A 14985-nucleotide genomic window follows, 5' to 3' on the forward strand; every position below is an offset into this window, starting at 1 on the left:
GGAGTATCATACCATCCCTTGGGTCATACAGGCACCCAGTTTTGGCCTTTCTCAAACTGTCCTAGCATAGCCATAGTGAAGATTATTTCTGATCGATATTCGATCTGTGGCCTAGATCGAGTAGTGGAAAAAAATACAAAGGTAATAAATGACGCTAGTTGGTGTTATTCCAGGCAATATTGGATAAGAAGAATAGAGTTCTTGAACCAAAGAAAGTTCTGCGCTTTCTTCAAAGAAAGGCTCTACCTCAACCTCGGCTTCCAACTCCAACCTTGGAAATGAGTTCCAATGTAAGTTTGAAACTTTATTTGAAATGCTAAATCCAGTATTGCTGTCTGTTTATTCTTATACTTTGGGCTAAAAACAAACCTAATTTAATAGGGTTACCTTTTCAAGATCTGACTTACATGGCATTTTTTCTTATGCTTCAAACATCAGACACACACAAATAAGCAAAATGAAATCTTCCTAAGAAAAATAGGCATCAGAAGGTAATCCTCATGCATGTCAAATAAAAAAAGACCGAATGATGATCAGTTACCATAACCATCTTGCCACATGGGGAGGTGGCTATGACAGCTGGAGTCAGAGAGGAGTGAAGTGCCAGAGATGTCATGAGGACAGGCTGGCTTCTGAGATAGACTGGCTCCAAGAGTTCACCCTGACCAGGGTCATACCTTACCTTCATAGATCTCCAAACTCAGTTTGGGCAAGGTACCAGAGTTAGTCAGGATTTAGGACAGATTTGGACTAGACAGCACCCCCCCGCCCCCCCGCCTCCAAGAAACTGCTAGAGATGCCACAGTACAGATGTACTGCTTGACAAAAGGATAACTACCTGCCTGGTAGATGAGGATATTCTTCTTAGCAGCCCTTCTTCTCAGCCCACTATCTCCCAGTATAGGGCAGTTCTCACAAGACGCCAGATCCTATTGAGAATGTTGTGCTTTGTCAGAGGGAGGGATGTTGACAGGAGATCTCACTAGCACTCCTGAAGGGTCCACCTGTGTGGAGACATTGCTCCAGTACTCCCACTGACTGACCAGTATGTGCTTCTGGACATCCCCCTTTCTAGACTTTGTGCCAGTCACTCCCTGTGGTTAACACATTGTCTTGCATGTGTTTATGCTATTGATTTCTGTTGCTTTCTTTCGCATTCAGAGCCACTTTAAGTTGATTTGCAGGCTCTGCTTTCTGCTTTTGACACATAGTTACTTAAGGTGATTTTTGTAGATGGTTAATCTTGTCCATTCTGATTTTACCAGCTTACCTAAATTCTGTGAGAAGCACCTTACTCTAGACTCTGACACAGGCTAGCTGTATTCCTTGTCTACTCGCGATTAAACATGAAAAAACTATTGCAAAATGGATGTTATAAGCAATACTTGTTGAAGTATTGAAGAAAGATTTTACTGGAAAGGAGTATAGAAAAATGAAAATGGCTTAATTTGTACGGATAGAATGAATTTTTTGCTTTTGGTATGATTTTTTAATGATGTCTTATGATAAAAAATTTTAGCAATACAGTAAGTAACATTTAAAATACTGTATGTTCAATGAGAGTGTAGGCCTTATTTATTTCTCTTTAAATCTTTCTGGTATCTAGCACAGTCTCTTTTGCTTGATCTAAGTCTTCAAAAAACTATTTGAGGGGCGCCTGGGTGGCTCAGTTGGTTAAACGACTGCCTTCAGTTCAGGTCATGATCCCAGGGTCCTGGGATCGAGCCCCGCATCGGGCTCCCTGCTCAGCGGAAAGCCTGCTTCTCCCTCTCCCACTCCCCCCACTTGTGTTCCCTCTCTCTCTGTCTCTCTCTCTGTCAATTAAATAAATAAAATCTTAAAAAAAAAACTATTTGATGCTGACCGCTGCTCTTCTCAAGCTGCTTGGTTCTTACTTTGTTCTTTTAGGAAGAAGAAGATACAGAGATGGCTGTGATCTACCTTCAAAAGTTACTCCGGGGAAGAGTCGTTCAGAACACGGTATGTAGGGTCCAACCACTGGTCCTGTGCTTCTCCTTTGAGAATAGATTTATAGAATGCATATGTACTTGGTTCCTTGGGGTGAATTCCCTCTTGCACCCTGCTGTCTGATGGAACTATATACTCTTTTTTTTTTTTTTTAAGATTTTATTTATCTGACAGAGACACAGTGAGAGAGGGAACACAAGCAGGGGGAGTGGGAGAGGGAGAAGCAGGCTTCCCGCCAAGCAGGGAGCCTGATGCGGGGCTCGATCCCAGGACCCTGGGATCATGACCTGAGCCGAAGGCAGACGCTCAATGACTGAGCCACCCAGGTGCCCCTGGAACTATATACTCTTGAATTACCTACCCATTCCCTTCTACTGTCATAGTTTGTCCAAGTGGGTGCCCGTGTCAAGGAGAGAAAGGACCTGCCTGCTGTTTGTCACAGTTGTAACCAAGGCAAAGTGAAATTAGTACCTTCCTTAGAATCACTAAATCCACCACTTTTCTTACCTGAACTTGGACTTACTTTAAAAAAGTTCATTTATTTAAGTAATCTCTACACCCAACATGGGGCTTGAACTCATGACTGCCTGAGATCAAGAGTTGTGTGCTCTACCGACTGAGCCAGCCAGGTGCTTCTGAATTTTGACTATTAAGGCATCACAGACCAAGCGGATTCCCTAACTTTCCCCAAAGTCATAATTATTTGAGTTTGTGTATAGCTAGCAATACCTGAATAATAGATAGCTAAGTAATACTAACTAGAGTTTTGAACCCATACCATAAGCTCACATTATATATTCTTTGCTTTACATATATCATCTCGTTTTTTCCTATCAGTTACCCATTTTTTTTTAAAGAATTTATTTATTTGAGAGAGAGAATGAGATAGAGAGCATGAGAGGGGAGAGGGTCAGAGGGAGAAGCAGACTCCCTGCTGAGCAGGGAGCCTGATGTGGGACTCGATCCCGGGACTCCAGGATCATGACCTGAGCCGAAGGCAGTCGCTTAACCAACTGAGCCACCCAGGCGCCCCTATCAGTTACCCATTTTATAGGCAAGCGATGTGAGTCTGAGATTATATTACCTGGTAGCAAATTCAACTCTGGTCTTCCTACACTTATCTTAGCCAAAAGGCCGAGAAGCGATCAACTCTGGTCTTCCTGACTGTAAAGCCTTCGCCACATTATTTGTGCAAGCACACTTCAATTTTAAAATGGACTGATTACAAAGCACCAGCAAAAAAATTTTTTTTCTTCTTATACAGCTGTAACTCATAAGAGACTCAGTTATAATTAGTATGTCCAGGGAAGCTGGGTGAGCATCTTGTGTTCAGCATTATTCTCTACTCTTCTTGAGTATTTCCCCAGTAAAAATGTCACAACACATTACGTATTACAAACCAGGGGCAGATCTCTTGGTAGAGAAAGCATGGCTGTGAAAAATACCATCCTCGGGTGTCTTAGGGAAGGAGCACAGAAGATGAAGGGGAGGGTCTAGTTTCTTAATATGACCCTAGAGTAACTGCTTTGTTTTTGAGAGGCATTTTGAGAAACCGAGTAAACAGCTGCTAAGTAAACTCTTCCTCCACCTCAGCAGCGGGAGAACTCTCAGCTCTGGGGAGCACCCCTGCTCTGGCGCGAAGGCAGAACCGAACCCCCCGTTCGCGAGTGCCTCACCAGTCACTGCATGAGTCCTAGAGGCGCACACAGGGGATGCCAACTCGCAAGTCTCTTTCTGATTTGATTTGATACAGATGTTTGAAGGGAAGGAGAAGCGACTGGAGTTGATCCAGGAGCTGCGCACCAGCCACGCACTGCAAGAGGACGACAGGCTGCTGAAGAAAGCCGAGAAGCAAGTGACTCTGGCCTTACAGCGGCAGAGGAACTTGCACGAGCACAAGGTTCTTTCCTGTTCTTTCTCGTTGTGTTGTCTCCCCGGATTTTTATTCTTGCACAAGCGGCAGTATCACAACAGTAAATGAAATGACAAAAACACCCCCCAGGCCCATCACTCTGTCACAGCCGGCATTTTTAAACAGTGCTGCCTCAGTGCAGAATTGGAATGGGGTGTGCCCTCACTGAACTGAATATGGTCTTATTTTATTTGCAAAAAAAAAAAAAAAAAAATCCCACATTTTAAAAAGGTTTTTCCTTCCAATTTTCTTAAATATTTGGTGATTCTACTGTATTTTAGTGGGAGCTCAGCAGAATGAAAAGTAATAAAAGCAAAAAAGAGATATAAGATTTATTTCAAAATATCGGCACTTGTTTATGAGTTTTGGAGCTGGTTAAACTGCATATTAAATATGTTAATATCTCATGGTATTCTCTGACTTTCATCAGTCTCACCTGACAACAGCTGCTAATTGCTGCTCTACCCCAACAATTGTAAATGTTTTCCTATTTTCTTCTGGCATTTGTCCATGTATACGGTTTTTAATGTTGCTGACTACAGAGTAGACATGCTTTTACTATCTCTCCCACTTACCTGTAAATCAACATGAAAAAGAATCAATTTACAGAGAGTTTAGTGTTATAAGAAAGCTAATAGTGAAGTTAATATAACCCACCCTTAGTAACGCACATAACGCTTGTGCCATGTGGGACTGGGCACAAAGGGTAAGCAGCTTGAAAATGAGCACGTTATTCCTTTTACGTGACGCCAGGCTTGTGGATGGCCTCTGAGCTTGGGGTTGATGGTGTAGGGGAGGGAAGAAGAAAGCCACAGGCTGTGAGACCCAACAGAGGGACAGAGAAAGAAGAACAGAGTCTCTGAATCTGGACGTCTGAGGGTCCTGGAAATGATAGAGACCGGGCTGAGCTTCTGTTCAGATGCAAGCAGGATGCCCTGGAAGCACCAGGATAGAAAAATGCCCTCCTTGGCCCTTTGAAATTCCTGATTATAGACTTTATTAGCAGGTGCACCTAAGCCAGTCCAGGCTTTTTACCTCAGCTGTCCCAGTTAGTAGGTAAATACTTGACTGATAGCATGCGAGCTAAGAGCTAAAGGAGGAGTTGGAAAGAGAGCTGTCACTTAGCAAAGGACTCGCCCTGCTTACCTTCCGCTGTACCTAGATACACCAATGATACGCAGGAGTGTGAGGGAGGGGGCACCTCACTTCTGTCTCCGGCCGATCTCTTCTTTCCTCCTGTTTTCTGTGGGGAATAGTACAGAAAATGCACAGTTCCCAATTTTGTAATGCACTGCATGATATGATCACAGAAAAATCACCTTCCTAAATATTTTTACTTTATTTTCAAATTAGATTATACTAGCTTAGCATACTCAAATTTCTTGCTGCGGGAGGGGGCTGGATGTGAACAGGTAGCCATCTTGGGATTTTTAAAGGTTGCATCTGCCGACAGGCTGCAGAAGAAAGCCGAGAAGCAAGTAAGTGACTCTGGCCTTACAGCGGCAGAGGAACTTGCACGAGCACAAGGTTCTTTCCTGTTCTTTCTCGTTGTGTTGTCTCCCCGGATTTTTATTCTTGCACAAGCGGCAGTATCACAACAGTAAATGAAATGACAAAAACACCCCCCAGGCCCATCACTCTGTCACAGCCGGCATTTTTAAACAGTGCTGCCTCAGTGCAGAATTGGAATGAGGTGTGCCCTCGCTGAACTGAATATGAACTCAACTGAGGGAGCTTGTGATCCTGAGACAAGGAGAGAATCCATAAATGTGAGGCACTCTTAGTGTGGCCCTTTCTTTCCACCTCCCCCATCATATAAGTAAAGCTGAACTTTGTGGTTAGGAAGTATGTGTGGGCTGGGAGGAGGCGAGGGAGGATATTGGGGCTAACGTCCACGCTTGAATGACAGTCCCACACGGTAGCCTCACCACCTTTGAGACCTATATGGGTTTCCTCCCTTCAGATACAAACCAGAGAAGAACCCAGCATGGCAAGAACTGCCAGGGCTGAGGGAGCATATGACTGGGAGAAGGACCCTTTCCCTTAGACCTGAGGATAGGAAAAGGAACAAGATGAAGTTGCAAAGGATTCAATCTTCTTAAACACTTTTATTCTCCATGTGTCAAAGCCGGACAGATGGATCCATAAATAGATACTGTGGCTTATTCCTGCCAGAGAACTCCAGGCCCCAACTTTACCTCAGTGATTACATAGACCTGTAGGCTTTTTCCGGCTCTGTTTCAAAGATAGTTCTTAATGACTTTGAAGTTATTTAAAAGAATATAGTACCACAGTTTTCTACTTTCATACTATTCAAGATCTTAGAATTCCCCAAACTTGTGTGAAAGGACCAAGCATTAAAAAATTAAAAGGTGTCATGAGTGAATTTCTAGAAGACTCTTTTATTGAACTCCAGAAAAAATTTTTAATAAAAACCTTGACATTTCCCTTCATGTCTGGGAAGATAGAAGTACCTTCTGGATAAAAATGAAAGAAGAAAACCAATTTGTGTGGATATTAACAAATGTTTTGCTAAATCCCCCTCATAATTTGAGGGCTGTAATCTGTCAGTGACTGAGCGATCCACTTTCTCATGTCTAAGTTTGTATCGTAAGTTTTCTTAGTAAGAGCCCTTGGGATGACGCCAACCTAGTGATAATATTCCTAATAAACACTAAGTGCATTCTGAAAGTGAAGTGATTGTCACGAGTTCTGGGTAATCCAGCATCCCTCCTTATACATCCCCATGCTTAGCAGAATTTGTATCCTTGAAAATTTACTATTATTTTTAAGGTCTCACTGGTTGAAAACCATTTGGCTGGACTGGAAGGAAGGGCGCTGGCGGACATGTTTGACTTCCTGTCCAAAGAGCTGGTGAGACTGCAGGAAGAGAGGAGGATCCATGCTTTTGCCATGCTGGCCGAGCGGCAGCGGAGGATGCGAGAAGCTGAAGAGAGTGGTCGGCGCCAAGTCGAGCAAAGGCGGCTGCGGGAGGAGGACCAGATATTTAAGGAGGCAAGTGGGGGCGCAGCTGGATGTCTGGAAGCTACTTGTAAGGAGCCACATCAAAGCAGAGGGAACTCATGATATGAAATGGCACTTGTTTTTGTTTTTCATTGTGTTCTACAAATATGTACTGAGTTCCTACGATATGCTAGGCACTGTGGGATACTTCGGAGGGGAGAAACCGGACATGGTCCCTTTTCTCCTGGAGCTTAATTACTATTTAACATGCAAATATGTGTAGAATTAGAAAATATAGTAAGTTTCCTGAAGCAAACAGGTGGGCCCCAGTGACACATTTTAAACAGGTTACTCTGCTTGCTGTGTGGAGAACAGGCTGGAAGGAGGACAGAGTGGAAACAAGGAGATCAGGAAAGAGGCTGTGGAAGTGGTTAAGGTCAATGAGAAACAGGAAGAAGTCAAGGAAGATGTCCAGTTTCTGGCTTAAGCAACTGGGGAGATGATAGTACTGTTTTTTGATGTGGGAAAGCGGAGCATGGAATTAATTTAGGGGCAGGGCTGGAATCAGGAATTTGATTTTTATTAGGTTCGAGACATTCTAGTGGAGGTGTCATTTCAGCAGGTGGATCGACAAGATGGAATTTAGAAGAGAGGTTTTGGCTAAAGATATAAACTAGAGCACCAGGTTAGTAAGTTGGAATTCTGACCAAGACATAAGGGGTATGAAATTCCAGAGGGAGCAAGATGTAAGTTCAGAGGAAGTTCAAGGAGCTAGTAATATCTCAAAGCACTCCCCCTCATCAAGAATATAAAAGCGCAAGTGTTAAAATTGGCAGGGATTTATGAAGAAGATTCCTTTAAAGGGAACTGTGCTATGACTACCCATCCTACTCCCCAACACACACACTCACACACACACAACCAACACACACACCAACACACACACACCAACACACACCAACACACACACACCAGCACACACACACCAACACATACCAACACACACACACCAACACACACACCAACACACACCCCAACACACACACCCCAACACACAACACACACGCCAACACACACACACCAACACACACACCAACACACAACACAAACACACCAACACACAACACACACACCAACACACACACACCAACACACACACCAACACACACCAACACGCACACCAACGCACACCAACACACACACCAACACACACCAACACACACACCAACACAACACACCGACCCCCCCACACACACCAACACACACCCAGAGGTTGGTTTCTTTTCCTGTAGTCATTGGCGAGCTTGATATGTATTCTTTCAGTTAGGGTGTCTAACCCCCTAAGAATGGGGAGGAGGGGAGCTGGGCCAGCTGGCTGCTTTGGAGGTGGGCACAGATGAGGCCATATGGGTGGCTAGCACACCCAGAATATGTCAAGGCAAAGGCTGTGTGGGGGTCTCCCCTGGACCCAGATGTGGGCCACACGGGAAAGAGAGATAGAACCAACCTGGACCTTAAAAAATTTCCTGTCCAAGAGGGTTGTCTGAATTGCATGTGTGGATACTCAGTTTAAAAAAAAAAAATGCGTCCATTTGAGATCTTCTTACTTGATCTGCGATTTTCAGGATTTACCCAATTCTTATGGAATTAGGATTCATGAATATTATTTGTTGTGTGTGTGTTTCAAGTTTTTTTTTTAAACCAAACAGATTGCTCTCCCTCTACATAGATTAAGAATTTTTGAGTTACATATGGTCAGTGGCAGATCATCTACAATGTGTAACAGTCTACAATCCATATTCTAGCTATTTATGATTGCATACTTAGGAAAACTGTAAAGAAAAGGGAATGTTTACCATAAAATCATGACAGTAGAAAGGATCTGTGGTCAGGAAAAACCCATAGCAGCCTTCTAGAATTCTAGCAGTGGCTGCATGGGTACTGGCTTTCCCCTAATTCAGTGCATAGTACATTTCTCACTGTGCACTTTTGAAAATGTGTGTTCTGGTTCACAGTTTCAGAAAGCTTAAAAAAGCAGGAGTCCAGGGTATGATAGTTCCAAAATTCATCAGAGACTCAGGATCCTTCTAGCTTTCCACTTTTCTGTCCTTAAGGCATGGCCCTCATGGCAGTTTAAGATGACTTCTGGTGCTCCAGCATTATGTCCCCATGAAATGAGAAGTGAAAAGAGAAAAAAAGAATAAGCTAGGTTTCTCCCTTTAAGAATGCTTTCTAGGTGCATGTGAGTGGCTCAGGTGGTTAAGTGTCCAACTTTTGATTTCAGCTCAGGTCATGATCTCAGGGTTGTGAGATTGAGCCCCGCCTCGGGCTACACGCTGGGTGGAGCCTGTTTAAGATTATCTCTCTCCCCGACCTGGTTGTACTCTCTCTCTTAAAAAAAAAAAAAAAAAAAATCCTTTCTAGAAAGTGAACAGATGACTTCTGCCTGTACTCCCTCAACCAGAACTATGGTTACTAGGAAATGTAATCCTTATTCTAGACATGTGTTGGCGCAGCTAAAACTCAGGGGCTCTGTTACAAAGAGGAAGGAGAGAAAGGACATTGGCAAATACCTCTTAGTTTCTGCCACAGTTGGGTAGTTTGACCAAGTCACATGCTGGAAAGAACAAAGCCAGGATCCAAAATGGGGTTATTGCCTGAAGCCCCTGATCTTTCTGCAGTGTTGTATTGCCCACCCTAAGTAAGACTCATAATTCTAAAATGGGTAGATGGATGGGGGCTGCCCAGAATGGGTAGGTAGGTGGGCTAGAAACTGACCAGACAGGGAAAAAAAAAAAGAAAGGAATGATCAATGAGGGGACTATTGACTTAATGAAAGAAACAGGTCAACCAATGTTTGTTCATTTTTTTGGTCTTATTTACAGTAGTATTCCTGTTCTCAGTAACAGGGATATTTTTATTTTTTGCAGGTGATTAAAGTTCACCAAAGTACTGTAACTTCCTATCTGGAAGACATAATACTGAATACCGAAGAGAGCACGGCAGAAGAACAAGCCAGGGCAGAAATTGAGAAGATGGCTGAGGAAATCAATGACATTGCTTATGAAATGGAGAGCCGGTTGGTACAAGAGAACAGACAGCAGAATGGACAGCCCATTTGCTGTTACTCAATATGTATTTTCCAAGAGCTTAAGATTTGACCACCAAGGAGAAACAAGTATATATCTCCTGCTTCAGTGTCCATTGTTTTAATTGCATAACTCTTTAGAAGTCAACATGCCTAAACCTTTGTGAGGCAGGAGCGCTGGGAGTAGAATTTTCAGTTATCCTCTGCAGTCTGGATCACTAACATATTACATTTAGAATACCACAAAGCATGAAAGCAATGTGAGTAATTACGTGCAGTATTACTCCACCCCAAAGGTTTTGGCTTCTTGTATAAATTATACCTCTAACATTCCCTTCCTGGCAGGCAGGTTAACTGAAGAACAGGGTCAAATCTGAATCTGCATGAAGTTAACCAAGCCCACCAGGAGTATAATATTTCAGACAACTTAATCAAGGAAAAGGCAGTGGTGGGATTTGAGCAGTGGAATCCCTTACACAAGCAAGGAGAACCTAAGTAGAAATCAGCAGCTCAAGGCAACAAAGGAAATAGTTTAATTGTTTTTTTTTTATTTTTCAGTCGAACTCAGCTTCAGTCAGAGGAGATTGTTGCTGAGTTGGTTTATAGTTTCCTGATCCCAGAGGTACAAAAGGACTTTGTCAAAGAAAAAGGTAAGCCAATGTAATGCTTCACTTTGAAAGATATAAACTATTTTCAATATCCCTGAGATTTAAAATGAGCAGAAGTATGAAGAAATTTCTGAAGCAGAATCACCGAGTTTTCTTATTTCAGAGCTTGTCAAGTTCTCTTCATGCTGATTCCAGAATATAATCACCTCTAGTATAGATGGGGTGCAGTTCTAGTAAGTGTGACAGAGTATCGAAAGCCAAACCTTCAAGAGGAAGTTCCCAAAAGAGGTGTATTTTGTGATTTTTTTTTTTAAGACATAAAGCAAATATTGACAATATGCAGAATTTTCAAACTGTACTAGCCTTTTGGAGGTGGGATACCTACAAAGTGGGTATTGGAAAGCTGAGATGCTTGAAGGGCTTAAATCTATTCTGCTGCTCTGCCTGTGCCACAGATAACTTCTGTTTCTGCCAGGACTGTATATAAGTATAAATATCTTCACTTACTTGTCAAAAGTGGCATGTTTTGAAGACTAATACTTTTATTTTATTTTTATTTTTTTTAACAATTTTTTTTTTTAAGATTTTATTTATTTATTTGACAGAGACACAGCGAGACAGGGAACACAAGCAGGGGGAGAGGGAGAGGGAGAAACAGGTTTCCAATGGAGCAGGGAGCCTGATGGCGGGGCTCAATCCCAGGACCCTGGGATCATGACTTGAGCCGAAGGCAGACACTTAACGACTGAGCCACCAAGGCGCCCGAAGACTAATGCTTTTAGTCAATAGAGAAAGTAAAAAAATTGTCTTAAAAAATGTTCTTGGCGCACCTGGGTGACTCAGTCGGTTAAGCATCTGACTCTTGATTTCGGCTTAGGTCAAGATCTCAGGGTCTTGAGATCAAGGCCCACGTCTGGCTCCACACTCAGCATGGAGTCTGCTCGAGATTCTCCCTCTCCCTCTGCCCAACCTCCCCCTTCAAAAAAAAAACACCCCTGCCCTCCAAAAAAGAATACTTTTCTGGAGCTTTCAGGCTATTGGTGACAGACAGGTAACCAGAGAGAGAGAGAGGGGTGCAACCAGAAGATCAATATTTAAGTGAAATAACTTCCAGGGAAGAAGGCCAAGTGGGAAGATCCTAAGCTCACCTTGTCCCACGGTTACTCCTAGATAACACCCACATCAGTGTAAATAACCCAGAAAGCAACCTGAAAACTGGCAGAACACACTCTCAACACCTAAATGTAGGGAAGAGACCACATCAAAAATGGTAGGAAGGGCGGAGACAGGTCAGGAACCAAACTGACCCATGACACTGTCCATGGGAGGGACACTGCAAGCAAGAGAAAGGAGAGCAGCAGACCCTACACCAGACACCCGAGACACAGGGGACCTGTACTGGGAAGATGAATCCCCCTTAATATTTGGCTTTGAAAACCAGAGGGGCTTAACCTCACAAGTTTTACAATCAGCAGGGCTCAACACCTGGAACTTTATAAATCCGCGGCTTGGCTCTAGCAGAGCCAGAGGGCAATAGGAATCATCCCCACCCTTAAAGAGACAGCATAACAAACAGCCCCACTGAGATACATCATGGAAGCAGCAGTATGAGTGTATGAGAAGGTTTACTAATCTCAGAACATGTGCTAGGAGATTTCTTCAAAAACAAAAGTGCTGTCAGGGCCATTTACCTCCCTTAACCCCAGCCTAGATAAACAGATACCTACAAGGACCAGCAAAGTACACACACTCTCTCCAATTAGCTTACTAACAACGTACCCCATCCCCATGTTCCCCTTTGGATCTGCCTTCTCCCAACCACTCCACTTAGCAGGAGTTCCTCGAAAGCAGTGTCACAAACCTGGCATTATGCAGGCAGCCCCAGTGGACCAGCACCACTCCAAAGTGACTTCTGCCCCAAGGAGAGGGAAAAATAATCACACACACATCAGTTCAACCGTGAACCCAGCAGTGGGCAGATATCTGGTCTGACTGCAGGCCTCACCCACCAATGAAAGCCTACGAGGGGTCAACACAGGGAGAATGCCCTGTAGTTCATTGTGACCACAGCTCTGGCAAACATCTGGGCTGACCAAAATCAAGCCCATGGTGACCCCAGACTGGCCCACTAACAACACAGGGACCAAACCCTGCCCACAACAGGCAGACAGCCTTTGCAGACAACTAAACTGAAGGCAGATATGACTCAGCCACAACAATAGCGCACACACAACACACATAGGAGATACCCCTGAATGCCAGGGTCTGGTGAACAGGGGACATTCTACTGCAGGGCACTATAGGACCACCTCTTCATACGTCCATGACTTTCAAGAGCCAGAGATGTAGCTGACTTTCACAGCACATAGATAACAGACACACAGAGTTGGACAAAATGAGGAGACAGAAGAATGTGTCCCAAATGAAAGGACAGGACAAAAATCACAAGGAAGCTAAATGAAACAGAGATAAGCAATATGCCTGATAGAGAATTAAAGTAATGGTCATAAACATATTTACGGGAATGGAGAAAAGAGTGAAGGACTCAGACACTCAACAAAGAGATAGAAAACATAAAAAAGAACCAATCAGAGATGAAGAACTCAATAACTGAAGTTAAAAATACACTAGAGGGAAAAAAATAGTACACAAGAAGAAGCAGAACACATCAGTGACTTGGAGGACAGAGTAATGGAAAGCAATCAAGCTGAACAGGAGAGAAAAAATAATAATAAAAAATGAAAATAGGTTAAGGAAACTCAACCACACCATCAAGTGTAATAACATTTGCATTATAAGGACTCAAGAAGGAGAAGATGGGGGGGGCGGGAGAAAATTTTATTTGAAGGAATAATAGCTGAAATCTTCCCATATGTGGAGAAGGAAACAGAAATCCAGATTCAGGAGGCACAAAGCACCCCCATCAAAATCAAAACCCAAGGAGGTCCACACCAAGGCACATGGTAATTAAAATGGCAAAAAGTAGTGCTAAAGAAATTTTAAAGCAGCAAGAGAAAAAAAGTAGTTACATACAAGAAATACCCTGTAAGACAACTAGCTGATTTTTCAGCAGAAACATTTCAGGCCAGAAGAGAGTGGCATGATATATTCAAAGTGCTGAAATAGAAAAACCTGCAACCAAGAATACTCCATCCAACAAAACTATCATTCAGAATAGAAGGAGAGAGGGTAGAGAAAGAGTTTGCCAGAAAGACAAAAGTTGGAGGAATTCATGACCACTAAATCAGCCTTACATGAAATGTTAAGGGGACTCTGTGAGTGGAAAGGAAAGGCCATAAGCAGGAGTAAGAAAAGTAGGATGCACAAAACCTGTAAAATTAAGTATGTCTATAAAACAAGTATGTCTATATTCACAAAATAAAAGGATATCAAGTATGTATGACACCATATACCTAAAATGTGACAGGGAGAGGAATAAAAATTTAGTGCTTTTAGAATGGGTTCAAACTTAAGCGACCAACAACTTAATATAGACTGCTATTTGTATAAGATGTTACATATCAACCTAATAGTAACCACAAAACAAAAACCAGTAATATATATACAAAAAATAGAGAGGGGAATCCAGGTATATCACTAAAGAAAGCCAGCAAACCAGGAGAGAAAAAAGTAAGAGAAGAAAGGAACAGAGAAGAACTACAAAAACAACCATAAAACATGTACTTACTGATACTTGTTACTTACCTATCAATAATTACTTTGAATGTAAATGGACTAAATGTTCCAATCAAAAGACGTAGGGTCATAGAATTGATAAAAAACCAAGACCCATCTATATGCTGCCTATAAAAGACTCATTTCAGACCTAAAGACATATGCAGATTGAAAGTGAAGAGATGCAAAAGCATTTATCAAGCAAAGGGAAGTGAAAAGCAAACCGGGTTAGCTACACTTAGTTCAGACAAAGTAGACTTGAAAACAAAGACTGTAACAAGAAACAAAGACACTACATAATCATAAAGGGAACAATAATCCAACAAGAAGATACAATTACAAATATTTATGCATCCAACATGGGAGCACTCAACCACATAAAGCCGCTATTAACATACATAAAGAGAGTAATTGATAGTAAAACAATAACAGTAGGGGACATTAACACCCCACATACTCAATGGACAAATCATCCAAAGAATAAAATCAAGAAAACAGTGTTTGAATGACACAGTGGACCAGATGGATCTAAGAGATACTCAGAACTTTCCATCCTAAAACAGTGAAATAGGCATTCTTTTCAAGTTCACATGGAACATTCTCCATGTGGGGGACTGCATAGGGACTGCAGATAGATAGATAGATAACGTTAGGCCACAAAATAATTCTCAACAAATTTTGAAAGTTTGAAGTCATCTTATGCATCTACTCCACCTAACAATGCTATGAAACTAGAAACCAACTACAGGAAAAAATCTGGAAAGAAGACA

The 14985-nt window shown here is 42.4% G+C and overlaps 1 protein-coding gene across 1 annotated transcript in view; it reads left to right on the forward strand.

The window, feature by feature from the left end:
* The window catches only part of CFAP91 (cilia and flagella associated protein 91), a 97034-nt gene that overhangs the window by 68119 nt on the left and 13930 nt on the right, over window positions 1-14985 (forward strand). Inside the window, exons 11-16 of the mRNA XM_088027839.1 lie at window positions 174-290; window positions 1909-1980; window positions 3722-3868; window positions 6674-6895; window positions 9775-9923; window positions 10491-10582. Of these exons, the coding sequence (XP_087883965.1) occupies window positions 174-290; window positions 1909-1980; window positions 3722-3868; window positions 6674-6895; window positions 9775-9923; window positions 10491-10582 (799 nt within the window). The remainder of the gene's footprint in view (window positions 1-173; window positions 291-1908; window positions 1981-3721; window positions 3869-6673; window positions 6896-9774; window positions 9924-10490; window positions 10583-14985) is intronic.

The sequence above is a fragment of the Eumetopias jubatus genome, unplaced genomic scaffold (assembly GCF_037043125.1).
Source record: "Eumetopias jubatus isolate StellerSeaLion01/CBP00866 unplaced genomic scaffold, mEumJub1_p1.0 scaffold_1, whole genome shotgun sequence".
Classification (NCBI taxonomy): Eukaryota; Metazoa; Chordata; class Mammalia; order Carnivora; family Otariidae; genus Eumetopias; species Eumetopias jubatus.